The sequence below is a fragment of the Petaurus breviceps genome, unplaced genomic scaffold, assembly GCF_028583685.1.
Source record: "Petaurus breviceps papuanus isolate PSGF00001 unplaced genomic scaffold, PetGlider_PUasm1.0 174, whole genome shotgun sequence".
In the NCBI taxonomy this organism is placed as follows: domain Eukaryota; kingdom Metazoa; phylum Chordata; class Mammalia; order Diprotodontia; family Petauridae; genus Petaurus; species Petaurus breviceps.
The window spans coordinates 35,347,990-35,374,878 of NW_027185761.1; the positions used below are offsets into that span (position 1 = coordinate 35,347,990).

Genomic DNA, 26,889 nt, shown 5'->3' on the forward strand with positions numbered 1-26,889 from the left:
GAGAGAGAGAGAGAGAGAGAGAGAGAGAGAGAGAGAGAGAGTATGGCATTATTTTGACCACATTAGGTGAAAGTGAAATCCTAGTGCTTCCCACTTCACACATTTGCATATAGTTTTGCTTCTACAATATGATTATATATATATAATCAAGCTCTCCTTTATTTCCATTCTTATTTAATGTATCCCATCCCATTTCATTTTTTCCCCTTTGTTTCCCTTTCTTTATTATCTTAAATCACATTCAAGAAATAATAAACAATTTATAGGTGTCCTCTTTGACTGCATTACTACTGCTATATCTCATGGAATTAATGTTCTAAAAGCACTTTAACACCCCTGCTCCCCTCATTAGAAAGTTAAGACTTTATTCTAATATACAATACATTTTGAATACTCACTTTATTTATTGTTTTTCTTAACTCCCACATATGTTTTTTCAAAATTCCTTTTAAGATCTTCTTCTTATTATTATTTTTATTCACAAAAAGTTTGGAAGACGTTTATTTCTTTGGAGATGTAATCTTTCCCTTGTTGTATTACACTGTAATTCATCGGTTGAGTTATTTTTGGTTGTAGTCTTTTATTTTTTTGTCTTTTGGAATGTCTCATGGCATGTTCCCTCTTCCTTTATAGTATAGCTCTAAATCTTGTCTGATCCTGATTGTGAGTCTTTATATTTGAATTATTTATTTTTGGCTGCTTGTTATTTATCTATATTTATATCTATATGCACACACACATATATACTGTTTGCATATATATGTGCGTGTGTGTATAAACACAGTATATATGTTTGTGTGTATGGTGGGGTGTATATGTGTATATATGTGTGTATACATATATGTGTATGCATATGAAAACACACATATCTTTAAATCCCTGTATCATTTTTAAAAAGCATTTTAAGCATTTTTGTCATCAAACTTTTTTCTTTGAACTTTCTATTTTGCATCTTTTAATTTATTTTCTTATTTTAGAGTTAGTATGAAATATACTGTCTACCTCCTGACAGAGAGTTGATGAATTGAAAGTACAGAATAAGACACATATTTTTTTAACATTGAGGGAAATAATTTTGCTTGATTAAATATTAAGAGGAATTTTAATTTTTCTATTTTTTCCTACATAGAGTCAGAGGTGAGGGGGAGAGAGTAGATTTATGTTAACTAATTAATTTTTAAATAGAGAAATAAGGGAATATAAAGTTGTAGAATGATACATGTATTCTTTTTTTTTTCTTTTATGAGGGGGAAAGGTAGGGCAATTTGGCTTAAGTGACTTTCTTCCCAAGGTCACCCAGCTAGTTTTTGTATTAAGTGTGTGGGGTAAAATTTGAAATCAGGTCCTACTGACCCCAGGGCCAGTGCTCTATTCACTGTGTGACCTAGTTAACTTGTGGTGCATGTATTCTTTTTTTTTTGCCAAATGCTTTATTAACTTCTGATTTACATCATTCATTTCCGCCAGATTTTGAGTTACAAATTTTCTCCCCGTTTTTCCCCTACCCACCACCCCAAAATAGCAGTCCCACAGGATATCGCTCCTCCAATCTGCTCTCTCCCATATTTTCTCCCATACCCCTTTCAACTTTTCCAGTGGATCTCTATGCCCCAGTGCCTGTATATCTTATTTCCAAATTACATGTAAAATCGTATTGATAATAGTATACACACATATGTATATATATATATATGCATACATACATATTTGAATATTTGATTTGAAAACTTTGAATTCCAGATTCATTCCCTTCCTCCCTTGTTCACCCACCCTTACTGGGAAGAAAAGCAGTTCAGTATAGGTTGAACATGTGTGGATAATGCAAAACTATAATATAGTAAATATATTATAAAAGACTGACTATATTTCCCTCTGTGCTATCCCACCTCCCGCTTGTTCTATCATCTACTTTGATCACATTTCTTTTCAAAAGTGGGTGCTTCCAACTTCCCTCCCCCAGCCTTCCCTCTTCCATCATCCCCCCTCTCATCCCCTTCCCCCCCTACTCTCCTATAGGGTGAGATACCCTATTTAGTGTGTATTTCATTCCCTCCTCAAGCCAAATTCAATGGGAATAAGATTGACCCATTCCCTTTTGCCTCCCTATTCTTCCCCTCCATTGTAACCATTTCCCCTTGCCTCTTCTGTATGAGATAGTTAACCCCATTCTGTCTCTCCCCATCTCTTCTCATTATATTCCTCTCTCACCTCTTAATTTCACTTTTTATGTATCATCTCTTCCTGTTAAATTGGTCCTGTGCCCTCCATCTATGTATACTTGTAAACATATATACACACATTCACATATGTGTTCATATGCCCATATACCCTCATATATAGACACACACACATATATAGAAATATATATTATTCCCTTCAACTACTGAGAAAAGTTTCATAAGTTACAATTATTGTTTTTCCATGTAGGAATGTTAATAGTCCAACTTTGATAAGTTCCTTATGATTTCTTTCCCCTGCTTACTGTCTCATGCTTCTCTTGCTTCTTGTATCTGAATGTCAAATTTTCTGTTCAACTCTTTTTTTTTTCAGCAAGAATGCTTGAAAGTCCTCTATTCCACTGAATGACCATATTTTCCCATTAAACATGATACTCAGTTTTGCTGGGTAGGTGACTCTTGGTTTTCATCGCAGCTCCTTTGACCTATGGAATATCATATTCCAAGCCCTTCAATCCCTCAGTGTAGAAGCTGCCACATCCTGGATTATCCTGATTATGTTTCCACAATATTCAAATTGTTTCTTCCTGGATGCTTGTAATATTTTCTCCTTAATCTGGGAATTCCAGAACCTGTCTATAATATTTCTAGGAGTTTTCTTTTTGGGATCTTTTTCAGCAGGTTATCGGTGGATTCTTTCAACCTCCATTTTGCCCTCTGATTCTAAAACATCAGGGCAGTTTTCTCTGAGAACTTCCTGGAGGATGATTTCTAAGTTCGTGCTTTTATCATGGCTTTCAGGTAGTCCAATACTTTTAAAATTATCTCTCCTGGATCTATTTCCCAGTTCAGTGTTTTTTCCCATGAGATATTTCACATTGCCTTCTATTCTTTCATTTGTTTGGATCTGTTTAACAGCATCTTGATTTCTCATAAAGTCATTAGCTTCCATTTGCTCCAGTCTAATTCTTTAGCCATGATTCTCCTCATTGAGCTTTTGAGATTCTTTTTCCATCTGGCAAATTTGACTTTTTAAGGCATTCTTCTCCTCATTGCCTTTTTGGGCCTCCTTTGCCATTTGAGTCAGTCTGTTTTTTAAAGTGTTATTTTCCTCAGTCAGGCTGTTGACCCTCATTTCATAATTTTCTTGCATTGTTCTCATTTCTCTTCCCAATTTTTCCTCCACTTCTCTTATCTGCTTCTTAAGGTCCTCTCTGGCCTGTAACCAGCTTGTATTTTCCTTTGAAACTTTTGGTGCAGGAGTTCTGACTTCACTGTCTTCCTCCTTTTCCATGCTTTGCTCCTTTTTGTCCTCAAAATGGGAGTGTAATGTTGGAATCTTCTGTCTTCTTTGTTTCCTTTGCCTGGTCATGTCGCCCCTCAGTCACTTGACCCCTGGGCTTTTTGCCACAGTAGGACTCTGCCACTAGACAGGGGTGGTTTCGTTCCAAATGCTGGGGTTTTCTCAGCTGCAGGAGGTATTAGATGGGTGCCCTCTCTGAGGACTTCACATGCTGTGGCAAGCTGGACACACACCCCAGGATCTCCACCCTAGACTGCAATCCAGATCCAAGCAGGTTAAAGCAAGAGAGATTACCCCTCAGACTGGTGCTTGGTCACCCTACCCTCTGCAGGCCAGGAGCTGAAGCTTCCACGTGGTGCTGCCTGGCTGTGCTGGTCTCTCAGTGGCTTCTTGCACTGGGGGCAAAAGCCATGCACTCACACTTAATGGCTCCCAAAGTCCAGACTGTACTGACCTCTCACTTTGTCCTTTGCATGTATGTGTTTATAAATCTGGAAATGGTCACAGCTGCTGCTGATCTGGAGTCCCTCTGGCAGAGGCTGATCAGGCCTGCCCTGGGGCTAAAGCCTGGCTGTGGGGCTTGACTTGGCTCCCAGAGCACTGTGCTGGCGGATTCCTGCCAGCTTGCTGGGCTGTCCTCAGTGGGAGGTTAGTTTCTCTGGGTCATTTTGTGGGTTCTGCAGCTCCAAAGTTTGTTTAGAGTCCCCTTTTACATGGATTGGGGAAGGTGGAAGCAGGAGCAGCTGGGAGGTCCTGCTTCTACTCTGCCATCTTGGCTCTGCCCTCCGATGGAGCATGTATTCTTAAAGAAAGTCATTATGTTATTAGTTTTACTTAATCATTTTGCTATATGTAAAATATGTCTCTTATGGAGTGATGTAATTTGCATATATTTATAATGTTAAAAAATCTTTGATAAAACGTTCATTAAAGAAAGACATGTGCTTTTTATTCATTCATTCAAGCATTTCTTTCCTTATTCTGCCTTTACATAAAATAGATATAGTAATATAATCTATTAAGTTTATATTTATATAATATATTAACATATCCTATGGCATATCAATAGGATATTACATATAATAATAGAGTGTATTAATATAATTTACTATATAGTATAGAATATTTATAGATGTTAATCAGATATATTTTTCATATTCTAAAATACAATTCTCATATTCACAGAGAACTTGTTGAAAAGAGCAGAATCTTATAGATGTTCTCAAATGTGGTTGCTATATAAGATAATTTTGTAAATCTATTGTTTCAAAAGGGAGTATTCAATTTAGAAGATGGGAGCATTTCTTAAAGTGATAATGATATAAAAAGCATTGCGAGAAATATACTTAGTCTAGGAATAAACAGTACTGGTTGGAAAGTCAGAAAGGTTTTCATTACCTTCATTTTACATTTATTCTTTCTGAATAAATGGGTAGCCTCTTTAAAAAAACTACAGAGATTTAGGAAAATGTGAGTCTTTTTATGGTGCTAGCCCTGCCTAGTCCCATTTGGAAGAGAGGGAATTCTCTTAACAAATATGAATACTCAAGGAAAACAAACTTCCACATTGGCCATGTTAATACACAGGGTGTGTGTGTGTGTGTGTGTGTGTGTGTGTGTGTGTGTGTGTGTGTGTGTGTGTGTGTAAGCCAATTTAGTCTAGGACTCCTTTAAGAGAAACTTACAGATTTCTTCCAGCTATATGATTTTATGGGGTTGCTTTGCCCTTCCTTTCCTTATCCTGATTTACACCTTCCTGCATGTCCTATGTAACAACTGTCTTTGCAACATCCATTGCTCCTATAGAATTTATGGAAATCAAACTTGTTACCATTTCTCACAGAGATCATTAAAACTCAATTAAACAATTAAAACAAATAATCTGTTTCTTTAATGCGTATAGCTTTTTACTCATTGAGAAATCTCACAATTTCTTCATGATCTATGGGCAGCGATGGATTATGGTACAGCTATGAGAAATGGCCAAAACTAAAAATAGCCTGCTATGTAAAGTTAGGGTTCAATGAAATATAGCCAAGCTTTGAGAGTCATCTGAGCATGCTTAGTTTGCTTATCATGGCACTCACTGTGTCCCAGGTAGATGTAGTCTGAATCGTAAAAATTGGAGATAGATAAAATCTTGTTCTTTGACATAGCCACTAAATTATGCATAAGAACATTCAAGACCATACAGTGAGGCTTCTCCAAATAAATTAGACAAGCATGTAATTGTTATGAAATTGGGTCCATGTATTGTGTTTACTTCTCATTCAAATAGTAAATACTATCATTCTTTTTTTATGGTTAGACACTCAACCAAGTATTTGTCCAGTAGCTCTAAGTCTTGGTTGTCATAAAATTACCAGGTTGTTTTTAGGAATGAAGAGAAGAATTTGGTTTCTAATTTTTGTAATTAATAGTCAGTTCTTTATAAATGCTTGTCGATTTGAATAAAACTAAAATGAATTGAAGTTTAAAGAAAGAAGGGCAATCTTTTCATTCGTAGTCTGAGAGGGCTCAGTGTCAACCCCATGAAATCCTTCTATTGACCCAGAGTTCCCAAATTAAAAACCTCTGACATAAAATTGGTGATATTCCACTTTTTTAGTGACTCCTATCTGTTGCACCCAGTGTTGATGCCACGAACTGCAGGGAGAAGAAGGAAAACATCATCCTTCCCTTGATTAACTTTATTTTGCTCAGGTTCTATAAAGGGACTTGAAGTGTTTTTTTTCTACTCTGTGTTTTTATTTGTCCTTCTAGGTTTCAAGTGCAGAATGTGATCTGCATGGGACCAAGGATTACATATTATGTTGACTTTAGAACCATGATTACAGGCAGGATGTTTCAGTAACCAAACCATCAGCTGAGACCAATATGAGAATTGAAAAGTCAAGGAGCCAGTGATTTGAACCCAAGAGGTATTTGGGACTTGGAACTTGGAATGTGTTCAATGGGAATATAGCTAAACTATGTACCTACTTTCCTTCCCTTTCCTAGAGACTGAAGAGATATTGAAGGAGAGGAAGATTATGCCTCCCATATGTTAAGGGGAGTAAGCTCGTATATTTGTGATCATAGCTTTTAAAAGTAAATACTTTCCTTTGTAAAAAGCTTCTGTGTTACATAAATAACTGAAAACTCAATGGAGACTTTGCTTTCAAATCAATAGGAAGGAAAATACAAAATCAAAGGTAATGTAGGGATGAAAAGATTTAGATAAAAACAACAACCTAAATTAATGACATTGGTAGAATGAAACTTTTTTCTCTTGAACAGGAAAGCATGATTTATTTGGGTTTGAATTTTACAGATTAAAACTCATGCTCAACTTCTTCTACTGTATTCCAGTATAGGCACACTAACTCTTTTTCCCAATACGACAAGAATTTCTGTAGATATTTTCCAGTTCTTTTAGGTTTGCTACCTCATATTTTTACCCTCAACTCCAAAAGCAAATATTAAGAGGAACTTGCATAAATTTCAAAAATATGTCAGAGAGAGAAAGAAAATGATGATCGGGTTCAGAAGTACTTGAGTTTTAGAGTCTAGACATGAATGTGAAAACATAGATCCAAGGTTCATGCACAGGGACAGAATAAATTTTCTTGCTAAATAACACATACCCAATTTGATCTTGATTTTTGTTCTTTCACAGAGTCACTAAATGGTGGAAGAGAATATTGTAGACTGTATGCTGAAGCTTCTCCAAAGTTAGACATATTGTGTGATTGTGATGAAATATCAAATTGGTTCTGTCTATATATATTGTCTTAACTATCATGTTAACATGATAATTCACTTTATGGTTATGTACTCAGCAAAATATCTGTCCAATAACTTGAAGTCTGGGTTATAATAAAATGACATGCTTATTATTAGGAGTAGAATGGTTAAGAAAAGTAGACTTTTATTTCTAATTTTTGTGGTTAACAGTAGGTGCTTAATAAAGGCTTATTGGAATAAATTCAACTGCCATGAATTGAAGATAATATTAATAAAAAGGCATTATTAACTGACAGTCTTAGAGGGTTTAGTGTAAATCCCCTGAATTCTGTCCTTGGACCTGGGAATTTTACCTTAAGGAGCTAGGAGCAAAGGAGAATCTATCAGTCTTCTGTCAACATTTTTCTTTATTGTCTGGTAAACAGAATTTCCAAAGTACCTCCATCGACATGCAGTTCCAAGACACAAAAGCAGTTCCAAGACACAAAAGCAGTTCCAAAGCCTTCCCCACTCAGTAGGCGCATTGCTAAATCTATAGCAAATGTTAGTTTAAGTGAGGCTAATCTTCCCTATCCCCAGGGAGATAATTAGGCTCTTTCTCTCATTAATTGTCACAAGGCCCCTAAAGACAACTAGGGGTAATTGACAAATAAAGTATTATTATGCTATTTTCCAGACAGAGATATGGAGAAATAGGGAGGGCACAAAGTGTTTTCAAAATATTCCTTTGTGAGATCAGAAAAGTAATGCTGACTTCCTGGCTTAGCCAACGCAATAATGTGTCTACAAGATCAAACCATCTATTAACATTTAATGAAGTTAGTGAGTTTGACACCAGTCAAAGTTGTAAGGTGTTCTATAGCAAAGAAAATGATGAACAAAGGAAAGAATTCAAGTAGGTTAAAGGATGGGCTCATTTTTGTTTAAAATTTTAAAATGGGTGGCTTGGTGGTACAGTGAATAGAGCACCGGCCCTGGAGTCAGGAGAACCTGAGTTCAAATCTGACCTCAGACACAACACAAAAACTAGTCATGTGATCTTGAGCAAGTCACTTAACCCCAATTGCCCTCCATAAAGCAAAATAAAATAAAATAAAATAAAATAAAATTTTAAAACATTAATCACGCAATCTGCTGCAATCTGTAAGATACATTGTATGTAAGGAAAATTTAGTGGACCTTTTAAATTTCAGAATGAGTGACAATAAAGAATAACTCTCTGATGATTTGGCTTTGAAGTTCTTTCAATGACTATAATTCCACTATAATTCAGGAGAGTGTGGTTAGAGTGGATAGGTTTGAACTTTGGTGTGAGTAAGAGATCTAATACTGCCTCTGTCACCACCTTTCACCTAGGCATTCCTGAGCCTAAACACTCTTCATCTGTTGTCATTTCCCAAGATAGTTGTGAGGTAAAATGAGACAATTCATATGTATATTTAGATCTAGATCTATACATCTCTATCTATTTCTATATCTGTATTTATATCTATCTATATATTCATCTGTGTCTACATCTATATCTAAAACCATATTTATATATATAGGGAGACAGAAGAAAAGTGAGTGTGTGTGTGTGTGTGTGAGAGAGAGAGAGAAAGAGAGAGAGAGAGAGAGAGAGAGAGAGAGAGAGAGAGAGAGAGACAGAGAGAGAGAGAGAGAGAGAGAGAGAGAGAGAGAGAGAGAGGAGAGGGAATGTCATAATAGTTTTGTATCTGATAATTTATCTCAGTCAAGTCAACTAATGTCTTCTCTCCCAGTCCCCTCTAAAGACTCCTTGATTGCACAGCCTACATTAGCAAAGGAAGTTTCCTCATCAAGTATTCCCTATACCAAAATAAATCAAATATTTGATCTTATAAAATTTCACATTCATTTTTTTTCTTTGAGCTCTGATTTTACTTTCTGATAATAAATTATCACAAAACACAAACTTTCACATTATCATTTCAATAGCTTCCTTGCCTTTTATTGAAAGGAAAGGAAGTTCCTTTTAGGTAAGACAATCTAATAATTGGTTGCACAAATTTCATTTTTCTTAAAAACATATTTGGTTCTTGCCTTTTTCATAAAGGACATCTTTTTACAAAAAACATTGCAATCAGTCTTTTGGAATGTATATTCACTGAGGAAAGGAACAATTTCAATCTATAGGAGCTATCAAACTGTCTGGCACATAGTAGGCACTTAATAACTGTTTATTATGTGACTGATGGATGAAGTTGGATAATACATTGTTGGAATCTGCAATTTAAGTGGGAAAATTAAATTTTTATGAACTTTTTAAAAAATCCTGATGGAATTCATATTCAGTAATCTCACCACTCACAGTGCAAGTAATATAGTCTGATATATCTTGCCATTGCCTAATATCATATTTATTGTTTTGACAAAGTTGTATTCAGGCAGAGAACCTCAAACCTTCTTAAATTCCTTTGAGAGCCTCTAGGTTTCCAATTATCCCTTCATCTCCATTAGTAAATCTAGATGTGTATTAAAGTATATTTCCATTCTGAAGGAGAAACCCTGATAGGACCTTCGATATGCTAGCATAATAGAGACTTCTATCACAAAGAATAAACAACTAAATGAGCAGCAATAAACTTAATTTGCACATTAGATATGCTTTTCCAAGTTCCAACATTTCAGTAGAAAATAATGCTGAAGCAATGAGGCCTATAATTGAACATCCCAAACTTCTCCAGTGGGGAAACAGAAACAAATGTTGCCTGCAAACAAGATCATTTGTATAGCCTGCTGTTGCTCTGTTTTTTAATAATTTTTCCAAATGCCAAATCAAATAATTTCAGATTTTTATGTGATTTTCATATACCTCTTAGTAAATATACACTTGCTAAATGTAATGTAATGCATCACTCCTCAGAGGAGAAAGTTCCTTAAACCTGGTTTCCCTTCAAACATCAGCCTGGGCTTCTGTAACAGGCTCAAATTGCACTTGGCATCTTCCAAAGAAATGTGTAATATTGAGGCTAATTGTGCTTTCAACATAGCATTCGAAAATTACCTCATCCCACTGAGTTTATGAAAGTCAAAATTTCAAGCCTATGTAGTAGATAAATCCAGAATCCTCTTATCTCAGATAAGCCATAGCAAGCCCAAAATAAAAAAAAATACCTCTGAAAATAACTCTATCTTGTAACTATTATTTTTATGTTACCTAACAGCAACATCTCTTGCATGACTAAGACTGATCAGCCAATTCTAAAAGAGGTAATTGCATTACCTGTTTTCCTAATATACTTTATTTGCTTTTCAGTCATCACATTACCATAAAGGGCAGTCTATGTTTAGTTGTTGTTTCTTAATCAACAGAGAAAAAAAACAAAATCAGATATCATAAGATACTAAAACACAAATGCCAATGCCAAGCCATTTCAACAATGGACATACTGGTTTTATATGGTGTCACTGACAACTGACAACTAATTAGTAGAATAGATGATATGGAACCATTCTTTTCACTTGTGGAACGACAATTTTTCCCCATAATTTATTTAATTTATTTTTATTTTTCAACATTCATTTAAAAAGATTTTGAGTTACAAATTTCCTTCCCATCTTTCCCCTGCCCTTCACCCCCAAATAGTGAGCCTACTGAATATCCCTTTCCCCAATCTGCTTTCTCTTATGTCCTCCCCCATCACCCCTCTAACTTTCTAGTAGGGCAAGATGGATTTCTATACCCCAGTGCCTGTATATGTTATTTCCCAGTTACATGTAAAAAAACATTTTTTAACATTTGTTTTTAAAACTTTGGTTTCCAGATTCTTTCCCTTCTTCTCTCCTCACTCACTCCCCACTAGGAAGATAAGCAATTCAAAATAGGTTTTACATGTGCAGTTAAACAAGACATTTCCATAGTAGATATATTTTGAAAGACTAACTATATTTCCCTCCATCCTATCCTTCCCCCCACTTATTCTATTTTCTACTTTGACCCTGTCCCTTTTCAAAAGTGTGTGCTTCTAACTACCCTTTCCCCCAATCTGCCCTCCCTTCCATCATCCCCCCTCTCATCCCCTTCCCCCCTACTTTCCTGTAGGGCAAGATACCCAATTGAGTGTGTTTGTTATAGAAAGAAACATTTCATATTAAATCCAGATTGAATTGAAAATTTCTCATATGTACTTTATATATGTTTGTATATGTAATATATACATGCATATATAATATGTGCATTGTGTTATTGAATCCACATACATATATACAAACATACAAATATTTCTTCATGCTACTTAAATATAACATTATATATCATTAACTTCGGAGTTTAATAACAATTATATATACAGGCAGTCATGTATACATTTACATATATACATACAAAATATACAAACACACACTTATGCTTCATTAAAACTTTTGGGTCACTATACACAGACACATCCATACATATGAGTAAAGCTGTGTATGTAAAGTGTGTTTTTAACAAAGTATTCCTGGCAATTGCAAAGGAAGAAAAAATGTATGTGTTTCAATCACTTGTGATGGATTTAGGAAGCTTCTATGAGTTTTTCCATGTTTCATAAAGATAAATGTGATGGGAGGACATTGACTTCCCTCAGTGACAACCAGAATACGTTAGTTTTGTGAACAGATTTAGGGTGAGTTATTTTAGCTACTAGAAATAAAACCAACCAACAAACAAGAAAAAACACTGCCAACCACTAAAATTGGTCAATACAAACATTTAAAGCTTTGTTGTTCTCTTAAAATTTCCCAGCGAAAAACTTACCTAAATAGTTAACAATATCATAGAACATAGACCTAAATGTGGTAGTAACCTCAGAATCCATTTATTTGAATGACTTCATTTTGCAAATGAAAAAAATTGAGGTTCAAGGGAGGCTTAGTGATTTCCTACAGGAAAATAGTCAGGATTGTAAATTATGAAGGAGAAAAGTCTTAAGATACAATGTAGTCCGGTGCTTAATATCCTTGTGTCATGATTCCCTTTGATACTCATGTAAAGCCAACAAACCTCTTCTAAAAAAGTTTTAAGATACATACAGAGGATTAAAAACTATTGAAATATGGTTATCAAAATATAAAAAAACAGTAACAATAAAGTTCTTCTAACTTGTATCTACGTTAATTCTCTCATTTTTCAAAAGAGGGAAATGAGCCCTTTATAGGGATGTTAAACAAGTTGCTTGAAATGACACATAGTACTATTAGAGGGCAGTGTTGAATTTAGATACTCATATGTCCAAAATAGTACAATTTTAATCACATTGCTTAATATTTTAGTAGAGGACACAAATAGGTTGAGGTAACCTTGATAGAATCAATCATTAAGCTAGACCTGGAAGGAAACTTAGGCATCAACAAGTCCAATGCTCTCATTTTAAAGAGGAAGAATCTGAAGCCTAAATAGGCTAAGTGAGTTGTCCAAGGTCACACAGCTGGGAACTGAATTCAAATTCTCTGACCCCATATTTGGGGATCTTCTGTTAGAACATATTAGATATTTGGCACAGTTGACCTCTAAAAATAAAATAAAAATATTTTTGCATGTACTCTGAATTAAGTTTTGCGACCTCAGACAAACCTCAAAGCATTTTGGCAGAGACCATTTGGACAAATTGATTACTTTTGGTCAGTATCTCATCTGAGAACAGGAATGGGTGATGATGATCATTGACTTATCTTGAAAGGGAATTTTCATTTTAAAAAAGAAAAGCATTTACCTTTTTTTTTAAGCAATTGGGGTTAAGTAACTTGCTCAAGGTTACACGGCCAGGTGTTTCTGGGTCTTCTCAACACTGGAGCCGGTGCTCTTACTCGCTGTGCTACCTGGCTGCCCCTAGCATTTACCTTTTATAGTCTATCTAATGTCTAATAGATTGAAATGAGATTCCCAGCTGTTAGCTCTCACCAGAAATCTGGACAAGAGATAAATATGGCAAGATCTACCAGGTGCTCATGAAAAAGGGCAAATATTTGCTTTGGAAAGTTTATATGGAAGATTATCTACAGAAAGTACTGATGTTGATGTTCAGTGTTTGTCAATTTTTTAAAAATTTATTACATATTTAAATTGTTCCAAATGTCATCAATAAGCAATGGTCACATGGAGTTTCTGGAAGGGTGATATAAAAGAGAGTAAGGAAGTGTATTAAAATAAGCATATTTTTATTTCCTTTGTCCATAACTATTTAGGACAGATTGCTTACTACCAATATGTACTTTTGTAATATGATGAAGAAAAAGAAGAAGGAGAAGGAGTAGAAGGAGAATGTGAAGGAGAAGGAAAAGGAGAAGAAGTGGGAGGAGGAGGGAAAGGTGAGGGGAATAGGAAGGGGAAGAGGAGGAAGAGGAAAAGGAGGAAGAAGATGATGATGATGATGATGACATAATCAAAGAGAAGTAGTAGATAGATAGATAGATAGATAGATAGTAGTAGTAGTAGTAGTAGTAGTAGTAGTAGTAATATTGGTAGTAGTAGCGGTAGTAGAAGTAGTAGATAGCCTAAGAGATGAGTAGACCCAGATTCCTCTTATGCTTCTGACACAAATGCCCTCCTTTAAACCTATAAGTTTCAGAGTAAGGGCTCAACTTCTTGGTAACATCAGCTTCCTCACTGGCAGTTACACATAACAATAGAATCATATGCTACCTTCTTCAAGATACCTCCCCAGTTTCATGGACCCCACTTCTATTGCTAGACCCTTACTTTGGAGATTACCACCCATTAACATTGTAAATTATCCCGCATTTAAACTGTTTATATGAACTATTGTGAGGGCAGGGAAAACATTTTTTGTCCTTTTTTTTTGCTGGCATAATGTAAAAACTTCATAAATATTTGTTTATTGTGATAACAATGATTACTATCAACATTATGACTATTACAAAGAATATGTAAAGACTCTAATGTTTCTAATGATAAACTTCTGAGATTATGATGCTTTCATGAAAGTTTATTTTTATCCTGGATTTTTTTATATTCTATTTTATGTGGATATTAACATTTTTTTTTTTAAATCCCATTGCCTTTTCATGAAGATGATCTTTAGACTATTCACCCTGGGTAAATGTATGTCACAGATACATCTCATTTTCTGGTTTTCATATCATGACTTGAATTGTGTTGTCTTTATGGTTGAGGATAATGGGATTGATGGAATTTTTGCTGACTTAATATGAGTAACTAATTCAAGCACTAATACCATTGTCATAAACAACCCAGTTCTGCAAAAGAATGGGCAAGCCTCATGTTGTTAGGACTAGAATCTGGGTTTGCTTTGAAAAAAATTCCCTCCTTTGAGAGAACATAAACTCTTTAAAGTCAGGCATTATTCAATTAGCACAGTGCTTACTGGATAGGTGTTAAACAATTTGTTGACTGGTTGAGAAGACAAAAAGAATTACTACTACCTATTATAGCTTATATATATATACACATATATATGTATATATATGTATGTATATGTGTATGTATATATATACATATATATGTATGTGTATGTATGTATATTACAATGGCACTGAAGCATTATATATACATATATATACATATATGTGTGTGTATATTAAATGAATGAAGCTTAGTATACTAAGGAGGTAAACCCATGGTGTCATTTATAAACATACATATATATGTATATATACACATACGAATGTGTGTATGTATATATGAATATATTTATATATATTAATATATATATTTTCAAATGAAGCATTTGATTTCTACATACATATGTGTGTGCATTTTCAAATAAAGCATTTACTTTCTACCTATATTTTCCTCCCCTTAGGAAGGTCATATCCTATCTTAGAGTATTTGCCTATTTCCCATTAAGGATGTGAGTGAGTTGTGGCTGCAGATAGTCTCTGTTAAAAATACAGTTGTGGCATGTGTTTGGAAGCACTAAGTCCATTTCTGTCTTTAAAAAATGACACATCAATCTCTAGGAATGACTGGTTTTCAAAATGAAACACACCAGGTAGATTTTGACACATTGTGTTTCACCAATCACATTGTACTCAAACTCTGCAGACAAGAATTGTCATAATGAAATATCCTTGAGACAAGTTGGCAGTGATATCTTTCAGGAACAGAGTTGGAAGCTGATCTTCTCTGAGACAGTTAAATGGGCTGATGGAGTGATAAAGTGTAACCTCTTAAAATTTTTATTACCTGAGAAATATTTAAAATGTAAAAAAAAATATGAATTTCCTAAATGAAAACCTTAAGCATTTGTGAGCAATTAGCATCTCACCCTATTTCAATGAGTTATTCATTTTAGCTATTCAAAACAACCATCATTTGAGACAAATGACCATTTCAAGTGAATGTGGAAGCTTAGTATATCAGTATACAGCAAAGTGAAATAGCAAAGATGGGGAATAGAGAAAAAAAAAACATCAAGTGTTAATTATGTCCTATGGGAATGTATGTGAGGGAAATTTTCATAGAAAGAACAGAATATGTTTTGAAAGTCTTTAAAATATAGTATTCTATTTTACCATCTTCAACAGTACAAGCCTAGATGTTTGCAATAGTAACAGTAGAGCAATGACTCATGAATACTATGTTTTGGCATACATTTTAATCCTTTTCTTCTTTAAAGAGCTGTCTATTTAAACAGTCAAATTTTACAGACTCAGCAGTGCACTACATTCAGTATGGTTGTATACATGGCCTATATACATAGGTAATTGCATCTAAGAGGAATGTTTTTGAATTAAGGCCTGCTTAACAAATTGTACATGAGTTAAATGGCTTCATCAACATCTCCATAGCCCAGTACATGAAGACATTTGAGGAAACTCAAATATTTTGAGTGGAAGCTATAATTTGTGACTAATTAGCCTCCAATGTTATGTTCAGCTGGTTTTATAAACATCAACTCTGAGAGACATTTTATGATGATACCACTCTGTTCAAATGGAGAGGTGTAAACCAACTACAAAGACTCAAAACCACTGCCCCTCTATGAGTGGCACTTGGTGAATACCAATATATGAATGCCTCAAGCTGGTTGCTAACATAACTAGGAAAGAATCTTGAAATAAAAATTTTTATACAGAGTGTTTAAAGCAGTGACATAGTGTCATTTGATACCCACATTCCCAACATGAATAAAATACAAATGAAGTAAAGTTACCTTTAATGACCAGTTTGCCTGAAGTCTTGGCAACACCAAACTGATTTGTGGCTATGCAAGTGTAAGTTCCTGCATCTGATTTGGTAACATTATATATCTTGAGACTGCCATCCTCTAAGATAAAGAATCTAAAGAAAAAAAAATATTTATAATGGAAGCCAGGTCATTTTACTATAGCCCAAATTTACAAATCTTTATCTAATAAGGATATTAAATTTTAATGTTTTAATAACCTATAAAAACTCCTAATCTAAAACTCTCCCTCTGATCATGTTCAATTGATGTTTATTTACTTCAGAAGGCAAATCCCCCCTTTTCCTCTAAATACTGACATTATAATAACAACTCAAAATATTAATTTATTATTTTGGTTATATGCTAACATTCAATAGATATAATACTATTATAAACCAATATTATTGGACAAATAAGGAATGTAACGGTTAACTATATATGTGAAGAGGTTACAGATTTACTTAGCTCTTTAGTAAAAACTGAATTCAGCTTTGGAGAAATGAAGATGACTCCATATAATATCTAGGCTGAGGTTCCATAAATTGTGGGATTCCTGTGTGGTCTCAAACACAAAAGTATCCTCAATATCCTTGGAATACTGTCATTTCATGGAAGGAAGTTATCTTTGTGGTTCTTTTCAAGTCAAAGGGCCTACTTGGATCCTAAGGTAATCATAACTTCTTATAGAATTTGGAGGCATTCTAGTAGAAGGTGGAAGACTTGAATACAACAATTGCTCACTGAAAAATTGAAGTACACACTATTTTAACCATTGTCTACGTTGTTTCTAAATTTGACAAAACAAGTTTCCTTGGAATTTAAATATAGCTAGCATCAGGCTTTAGTATACCACTCCCTAATTAGAGCAAGCTTCAAAATGATAGTCATTACAGTAAGGTTCCCAAATTTTAGGTGAGGAGAAATTGAAACCTTTATTCATTTTAAGTCATGGATATTCATGATTAATAGCATAAAAAATTACCCTTTAAAAATTTTATAATAATAGCCCTCATTTATGTAATACTTAAGATTTTTCAAATCATTTTACATACATTATCTCATCAGATCCTCCCAATACCTTTGACTATAGGTATTTTAATTCCCATTATGCAGAAGAGCAATGCAAAACTGAGAGTTTTGGAGCCACGATCCAACACATGCCTTAGATCTGATTTGAACCCTTGTAATCCTGACTCAGGTAATGGCTTTGCTGATTGTTTCAGGTATTCAAGTGTCGGGGTGGCCAGGTGGCTCAGGAGTAAGAGTACTGGCTCCAGTGTTGAGATGACCTGGGGATCAAATCTGGGCTCAGATACTTAGCACCCACCCAGAAACACCTGGCCATGTAACCTTGAGCAAGTTACTTAAGCCTGATTGCTTTAAAAAAAAAAAAAAGAGAGATATTCAAATGCCTTTGTGCCTCGCCTTTGATTGTATCAAAAGTCTTTGTTGGAAAGAGTTTACATTGTGTTGCCCTTAATAAGCATAAGGAATTGGGAGACCTCCCCTGCCCTTAATAGGCCTCACATGGAGTCCATGGTGGGAGGAGCTTGCTAAAAGAGCAGAACAGGAAGAGGCAGTGGAGAGCAAAGCTCAAGCAGAGCTGGGACCAGGCAGAATTGAGAGGGTGGATGATTGTGATTTCAGCACTCTTAATCTGCATTACTTTCTGAGAGCTAAGAAAGAGAATGTTTGTGATATCAGTACTGCATCTGTGTTGATGTTACTTTGTTAGAACAAAGCATTCTGTCTGTTGAAAGATGACTTTGCTGCTATTACAGAAGCCCGTAAAGAGAACCTTACTGCTGTGATAAAAGTCCTGAAAGAAGACTTTACTATTGTTACAGAAGTCTTAGGACTTTACTGTTGATTTGTGTTTGATTTCTTAGACAGAAGCCTTGATTGGTGATTTACCTTCACAAAATCAACTTGCCTTCACTCAAGTCAAAGTGAACTGCGAGTCATGTAATCATTTCCCTGATGTCATGTGAAATATCTCACTGGAAAACAAAACAGTGACCTGGAAAATATATCCAGAAGAGATCATTTAAAAATTATTGGACTACCTAAAAGCCATGATCCAAAAATAACCTAGATATCATCTTTCAAGAAATTATCCAGAAAAAAACTTCCCTGATATTTGAGAACCAGAGGGGGAAATAGAAATGGAAAGAATCCACAATCACTTCTTGAAAGAGATCTGAAAAGAAAAACTCCTAGGCATATTGCAGCCAGATTCCAGAGTTCCCAGGTCAAGGGAGAAAATATTGCAAGCAGGCAGAAGTAAACAAGTCAAGTATTGTAGAAATGAAATCAGGATTACACAAGACCTAGAAGGTTTTGCATCAAGGGATCAAAAGGATTGAATATGATATTCCAGAGGTCAGAGGAGCTAGGATTAAAACCAAGAATCACCAAAACTAATTATAATACCTCAGAGGGAAAAATGAACATTCAATGAAAATGAGGATTTTCAAGCATTCTTGCTGAAAAGAACAGAGATGAACAGAAAAAAGTGACTTGCAAATACAAGAATCAAGAGAAGCATGAAAAGGCAAAGAGGAAAGAAAAATCTTAAGGGACCTATTAAAGTTGAATTGCTTACATTCCTACATGCAGAGATGATATGCACAACTCATGAGAATTTTCTCAGTATTAGGGTAATTGGAGGGAAATAAAAATACATGTATGTGTATATGTGTATGTGTATATATGTGTATATACACATATGTGTACATATGAATATAGAAAGATACAGGGCACAGGGTGAGTTGGATATAAAGGGATTATATCTAACAAATTAAATAAAGGGGTGAGAGAGGTATATATTGGGAGAAGGAAAAAGGGAAAGATAGAAAGAGGCAAATTATCTCAAATAAAAGAAGCAAGAAAAAGGTTTCACAATGAAGAGGAAGAGGGAGAAGGTGAGAGGGAATGAGTGAACCTTACTGTCTTCAGATTTGGCTTAAAGAGGTAATAACATACACACTCAATGGGTATCTTACCCTACAGGAAAGTAAGGGGGAAGGGAATGAGAGGGAGGGGATGATAGAAGGGAGGGAAGATTGGTGGAGGGGTTAGTCAGAAGCAAACACTTTTGAAAAGGGAAAGGGTCAAAGGAGGAAATAGAATAAGTGGTAGGGGTAGGGATAGGATCGAGGGAAATATAGTTAGTCTTTCATAACATGACTACTATGGAAGTATTTTGAATAACTACACATGTCTAAGCTATATTGAATTGCTTGCCTACTCAATGAGGATGGATGGGGAGGGAAGAAGGGAGAAAATTTATAACTTAAAACTTTAAAAATAAATGTTAAATTTATTTTTACATGCAAATGGAAAATAAGATATAGAGGCAATGGAGTATAAAAATCTATCTTGAACTGCAAGAAAATAAGGGAGAAGTGATTGGGTGGGCATGATAGAAAGGAGGGCAGACTAGGGGAAGGAATAATTAGAATGAACCCCATCTTGGCCTGGGGGGAGGGAAGAGATGGGGAGAAATTTTTTTAACTCAAAATCTTATGGAAATGAATGGTGAAAACTAAAAATAAATAAATAAATTTTTAAAAAAGAAAGTAACTCCTTAAGAGAATTGTCCAAATTGAGGAAAGTAGAATTAACAAAATCTCAATGAAGAATATATATATATATATATATATATATATATATATATATATTATACTTAAATATTTGAATTGGGCAAATAACATATTGAGACATCAAGAAACAAATGTCATTAAAAAGAATGAAAAAAATAGAAAAAAAATGCAAAATGTAACATTAAAAACCTGACAAGAAAATAAGAATTATTGGACTACCTGAAAAATATGATTAAAAAAGATTCTATACATTATATTTCAAGAAATTCTCAAGGAAAACTGCCTTGATATCCTAGAATCAGAGAATATAATTGTAATTGTAAAGATCTTCCAATCACCATCTGTAAGAGATTGCAAAATAAAAACCCCCAGGAATATTAAAGCGAAATCCATAGTTCTGAAATCTAAGAGAAAGTATTTTAAGAAGTCAAAAAGAAATCATTCAAATTCCATGAAGCTATAGTTAGGATCACACAAAATTTCACAGCTACCACATAAAAGCAAAGAGGGCCTTGAAATCTTTTATTCTTCCAGGCAAATGAGCTGGGATGACAACTAAGAATAAGCTACCAAGTAAAACTGAGCATAAGCCTTCAAGGGAAAAAAATGGGGGATAATTAATGAAATAAAGAAATTTCAAGCTTTCCTGATGAAAAGACCAGGGTTGAATACAAGGTTTGACTTTGAAATAGAAGACTTAAGAGAAGTATAAAAGTAAACATAAAAAAGAAATCTTAAGAGCATCATAAAGTTTTAAGCTATTTACCTATATACAGAGTATGCATATAGGTTCTAAGAATTTTATCATAAGAGCACTTAGAAGAATTATACATAGAAAGAAGGATGGGGAGAGAGATGATTTTGGGGGATGATGAAAAAACCTGCATGGACAAGAAAGGGAAACCTTAAAAGAAGGGAGAAGGGAGAGGAAGAAGGGTAAAGAATATCTTTAAAAAAAAGGCACACAAATAAAAGTTTTTACTGTGGAGGAAAATGGAACATGTTTGGGAAATATATAAAACTCACTCATGTCTAAATTTATTCAAAGAGGGAATACATACACAAACTTAATTTTTAATAGAAATCTGTTTTATCTAACAGGGAAGTGGAAGGGAAATGGGATAACAGAAATGGGGGGTGATAAAAGGATAGTAGAATTTAGTGATCATAAGCAAAAGAGGCTTTAAAGGAGTTGCTTGTTGAAAAGAGAGAGAAAATGACAAGCAGAATAAAATACTAGGGAGGGGAATCCAGTTAGTAATCAAATGTGAATGTAAATGGGATGAACTAACCTATAAAATGGAAGCAGATTATAGAAAATGGGCTAGATACAAAAATTCAATGATATTGTGGTGTGCAAGAATTACACATGAAACAGATAGACACACACAGTTAAAACAAGAGGTTATAGTAGAATATTTTTCTCTTCACCAGAATGGAAAAAAAAAATCAGGGGTAGCAATCATGATTTCAAAAACAGAAATGAATCTAATTAAAAGAGATATGTAGAGAAATTGAATCTTGCTAAAAGGAACCATAGAAATGAAGTATTTTAAATACTAAACATATATGCACCAAATGGCATATCATTCAATTTCTTAAATGCAAAGTTAAATACAGTGCAGGAGAAAATAGCAAAATATATTAGCGAGGGACCACAGTTTTACCCTTTCATGGATAGATAGATGGATGGATAGATAGATAGATAGATAGATAGATAGATAGATAGATAGATAGATAGATAGATAGATTGATAGATAGATAGATAGATAGATAGATAGATAGATAGATAGATAGATAGATAGATAGATAGATAGATATGCTGTTTTTCTCCAGGCTACACTCTTGATTCATATCTCCAGGACTTTGTCTATCGTGCTATAGAAACTACTTTACTTTAGAAGTTTTTTTTTTGCTTTGCCCATCTCTACCTATGTACTACTTTGTACATTGGAAATATCCTTTTCCCCTGTAACCTCTCCCTGATTGATTGGTCACTTGCAGAACCTCCTTTTTAAGAAGAAGGTCCAGGACAATCATATTTTCATTTCTCTAGATACTGAACTCCTGACACCTCCACTGGATTTTGTCTTCCATGCCCCATGCTGAGTACCTTCATTCCCCATCACACATATATACACCACCAACATTCTACCAAAATTTCAAAAGATATTTTTTTAAACAATTGGGGTTAAGTAACTTGCCCAAGGTTACATGGCCAGTTATTGTGTGTGTGTGTGTGGGTGGGTGGGTGTGTGGGTGCTAAGTATCTGAGGTTGGAACTGATCCTGGGTCCTCCCGACTCCAGGGCTGGCGCTCTTACTCACTGCGACACTTAGCTGCCCCATCAAAAGTTATTTTAACCCAATCTCCTATTCAGTTTAAAACCAGCTCATAATCTGTCTCAGTGATGAAAGTATGTTTCTTTTTAAATTAATTCATGAATTTTAGTAGCCAATTGCATATCATAAGCTGGGAAATGAATGAGTGAATAGGATCATATGGATATGGAGTTATATTTTCCTCTCCAATTGAAAGGTCTATGTTATTCTTTTTTAGATAGTGAGCTATATGTCCATGTAGCCCATTGTTATAAATCCTGATATTAGTTGAATGTCAGAGCAATAATTCATACATGAGTTGACAAATACCCACTTTTCTGTATTAAAATAAGTTGATAATTAATATTATTATATGTTCTCATGGAAATACCATACTAGAACTGAATACTTAAAAATAGTCCTTTGTTATTTTTAAAAACCTATGATTTCAATAAATGTGAATTTCCAACCATTCATGCTTATTACAACCCCTTCATATTCTGGGAATTGCTATGGTCAATATTTTTATGGGAATATTGTTCAATACACTGATTATCATGGTCAAATAATTCATCATCAAATTGTCATTGTACTTGTTAAGAGGCACTACTCTGTGTTGTAGGAAATTATTACAGTGATTTTTAATGTGCATTTTTAAAATAAAGATTCCTTGTGGTATTTTATGTATTATTTATCTGATTCAATTTTATGTTAGCAGACTTGTATTTAGTTCAACTACATCCCATAGTGTATCACATCAGAAGCTTTAATAATAATACAACTGATTTTAAGAACAAAATGAAGTATCACACTAGAATTCCATGGTGAACTTATGAAAGAATATTAAAAAAATATTTATAAAACAACATATAATATGATTACTTGTGATCTATTCCATTGTCAGGGATTAGAATAATGATTATAGGATTATCATCTATTACTAGAAGATGCTTTAGAACCCTCATCCCATTTGATTTTACAGATGAGGAAATTAAAGACAAAGAAGTTTAAAAGATATGCTTAATTTCACCCATCATAGAGACCCTAGACTATGAGGATTTTTATCCTTAAGCATAAAATGTACATTTGAATTAGTTTAATATAATGTCATAAGTACATAAAATAATATCACCAGTACCTTTATTTTATAAATCAATTAACTTTGAGTTTACCTAAGGAATTCATTGTTATTAATGAGATAGCCAGACACTGGGGGATTCTTATCTGGCTCAATTACATTTTAATGTGAGAAAGGAAGGAATAAATACTTATAAGATTTGGATTCTCACAGTCTTGGTCCCTTTCTCAATAGTAAATCAAAGTGCGGAGGTCTTTAACCAATATAATATATAGATATAAATATGAATATACATGTATGTATGTGTATGCATATATGTATATGTTTGTGGGTCTATGTATGTATGTATGTATGTGTGTATGTCTTGATCACAATTCCTGAACTCAGACAATATATTTGCCATTGTGCTAAGTATTTGTCATATAAAGAAAAACTGGAAACTCAGTTCCTAACTTTAAGCAGCTTACATATTATAATAAAAAGAAAATATTTAAATACATATGAGCAAATATATATATATATACATATATACAGTATAAACAGAAAGTGATCTAAAAAGGGAAAGGTATTAAAAGTCAAATAGAGGATAATAATTTTTTTGTCTTTATATTTTGTTTAAATTAGTTCAGCTTTTCAAGACCTTACATTATAGTCTAGATACATAACATATATAAACATAAACACTTAAATTAGAAGTATTCCATGTTGGCAACATATTGTTGGATTTTAAAAACTCATTATGGAATTATTTTAATAGGGAAATTCAGCCCATTCACATTTAATGCTAAAATGGTTAGAACTGACACCATCTACCATTTCCCATCCCCAATATTTTTATAAATGGTCTCCCTATCTCTATTAATTTTTTATTTGTAAATCCACATTAAAACAAACTTTTGTAATTTATTTTTTTGTTTTTTGATGTTATTTTAGACTCAAACACCAAAACAAAAATATAGAATAGAAAAAAGAAACAGAAACATATAAACTTAATTATTGGAACTTCAATACAAAGACAGAAAGAAATAAAAGTATGTTATGTGCATAGAAGAACATGAGAGGATTCAAAATATGTAACAATACATTTTTATTTCAAGAAAACCTATATGATAAATAATACTCATTGTGTTCAGAATTGTCTATCTTTTGTTTGCTTCCTTGTGAGTTTTCTTTAATGTGCACCTTTTTACATTGTTATTTTCCCCTCCCCCCAACTCCCCACAGAAGGTCACAATATAGTTTAGATATATTTATCTATAGCTATAAATATATAAATACTCTTCCCCACCCCCCAGAAGGCTACAACAAAGTTTAGATGCTTCTCCATACCTGTAGATATATACATACACATGTACAAATATACTTACACATATAAACATATACATTCCCAAACCTATTCTACTCCTGCTCATTGTTTTTATGTATATGCATATCTTTTGTTTCCTATCCCTTCTGCCTCATCAACTTTATTTTTACCTACCACCTTTCCCTCCTATGGCTTGGCTACATCCTCCAAGGATCCCTCCACTCTTCTCCCATTGCCATAAATCTAAACACCCTTCTATATCACTATTTACCTATTCTCTCAACTTCCCCTGTAAAGATCTGTCCCATGTCCTCTCCCCCCTCCCTATGCCCCTACCTCTTTATTTCTTCTGAATTAGAAGATTTCTATACTCTTTTAAATATATATGTATTGTTCCCTTATATCCATTCCTGATGAAAGTAGGTTACCACATCTACCTGTACTCTTCACCCATCTAATTCCTATGTATCAATTCTTTCTCTCACACCTCACATGTATAAAATAATTACTCTTTTTTAGCTGTTCCTAAAGGGCTTTACTTTTTAAATTCATATCATGGCCAAGTTTTTGCTAATCTTTTTTATGAACTAAACAATTATTAATAAGAATCTTACTCATAAATTTTCCATTTATAAAAAGTAAACAGTCACTCCTTATGGACCACTTCTAATCAGTCTTTGTTGTGTAATTTATATTTATATTGGTTCCTGTATGTCGAATTGTCAATTAAGTTCAGAATTTGTTTTTGCTTTTTGGAGGGTGAAGGTATGGGAATTGGGATTAAGTGACTTACCCAAGGTCACATGGGTAGTAAGTGTTAAGTGTCTGAGTCTGGATTTGAAGTCAGATCCTCCTGAATCCAGGCTTGGGGCTCTATTAACTGCACCACCTTGCCACACCAAGTTCAGGATTTTTTAAACAGTCTTGAAAATCTGACAGCTTATCAAATGTCCATTTTTTTTTCATTCAAGATAATAGTTAACTTGGCAGGGTATGATATTTTGGGCTAGATCCCCAGTTCCTTCATTCTTTGATATGTTGTGTTCCAAGACCTTTGATCCTTTATTGTTTCTGCTATTAGGTCTTGAGTAATACTAATTGTGGCACCATCATATTTAAATTGTTTTAATTTTGATACTTTTAATAATTTTTCCTTGAGCTGAGAATTCAGAATTTGACTATGATATCCCTATGATTTTCCTCATAAGATCTCTTTTAAGTGGTGACTAATGGATTTTTTTTTCATTTTCTACTTCATCCCAATACTTTGGGACAATACTTTGTTCTAATACTTTGGGACAATTTTATTTATTTCTTGTATTATTGTATCAAGATTCTTTTTTATCATGACTCAATTATTTTAATATTTTTTTCTTGTTGATATATTCTCCGGATCTATTGTTTTTTGTAAGCTGTTTCACTTTTTCTTCTATTTGTAATTATTCATATTTTGTTTAATCATTTCTTGATCTCTTATAACTTCACTGGCTTCACTTTGCTTTATTCTAATTTTCAAGGTGACATTTTCTTCCTTAAGATTCTGGATCTCCTTTTCTACTTGGTTGATTTTCCTTTCATACCCTTCTTGGTTTTCTTGGATTATCCTCATTTTCTTTTTACCTTTTCCTCCATCTCTGTCATTTGATTTTTAAAGTATTTTTTTAAGTTCTTTTATAAATTCTCTTTGGGCTGGTGAATATTTAACATTTCTCTTTGGGGATTTCTTTACTTCAATTTCCTCCTCTGAAGATGAACCCAGGTCTCTATTCCCATAATAGGTTTCTATTGTTGGATTCTTTCTCCTTTGCCTGTGCACTTTGTATTTTGTGCATATTATTTTGATAGCTTAGTTATTTGAAGTTACCTCCAGCCCTGTAGTATGGGAAATGGTGGCTCTTGCCCCAGATCTTCAGTTCTCCCTTCTAGCCTGAAACCAAAGTCAAGCCTCCAGCCTCCTGTAAATGCCCATAGTCAGGGGTTTATTGCCCCTCTGCTTCTGAACTCACTGGGAATGTGCTGGTTCCTTCTTGCCCTCCCTGTTTTTCACAGAACAGCTGGGTCTGGCATTCCTGGTAATCAGAGGTTCCCTTGATCTTCCTGGGCTCCGACACCCAACTCTCCTCATTATCACAGTGGTAAAAGTTCCCATGGATGGGACTGAGGTAGCTACTCAAAGCAACTACACCCAGGGCTCACTGTTTATTGTTTAAAAGGCTTAGAGCTT

At 34.1% G+C, this 26,889-nt stretch overlaps 1 protein-coding gene across 1 annotated transcript in view; it reads right to left on the reverse strand.

The window, feature by feature from the left end:
* Window positions 1–26,889, reverse strand: part of CNTN6 (contactin 6) — a 517,724-nt gene that overhangs the window by 74,890 nt on the left and 415,945 nt on the right. The window contains exon 12 of the mRNA XM_069084074.1: window positions 16,341–16,468. Coding sequence (XP_068940175.1) covers window positions 16,341–16,468 — 128 coding nt within the window. The remainder of the gene's footprint in view (window positions 1–16,340; window positions 16,469–26,889) is intronic.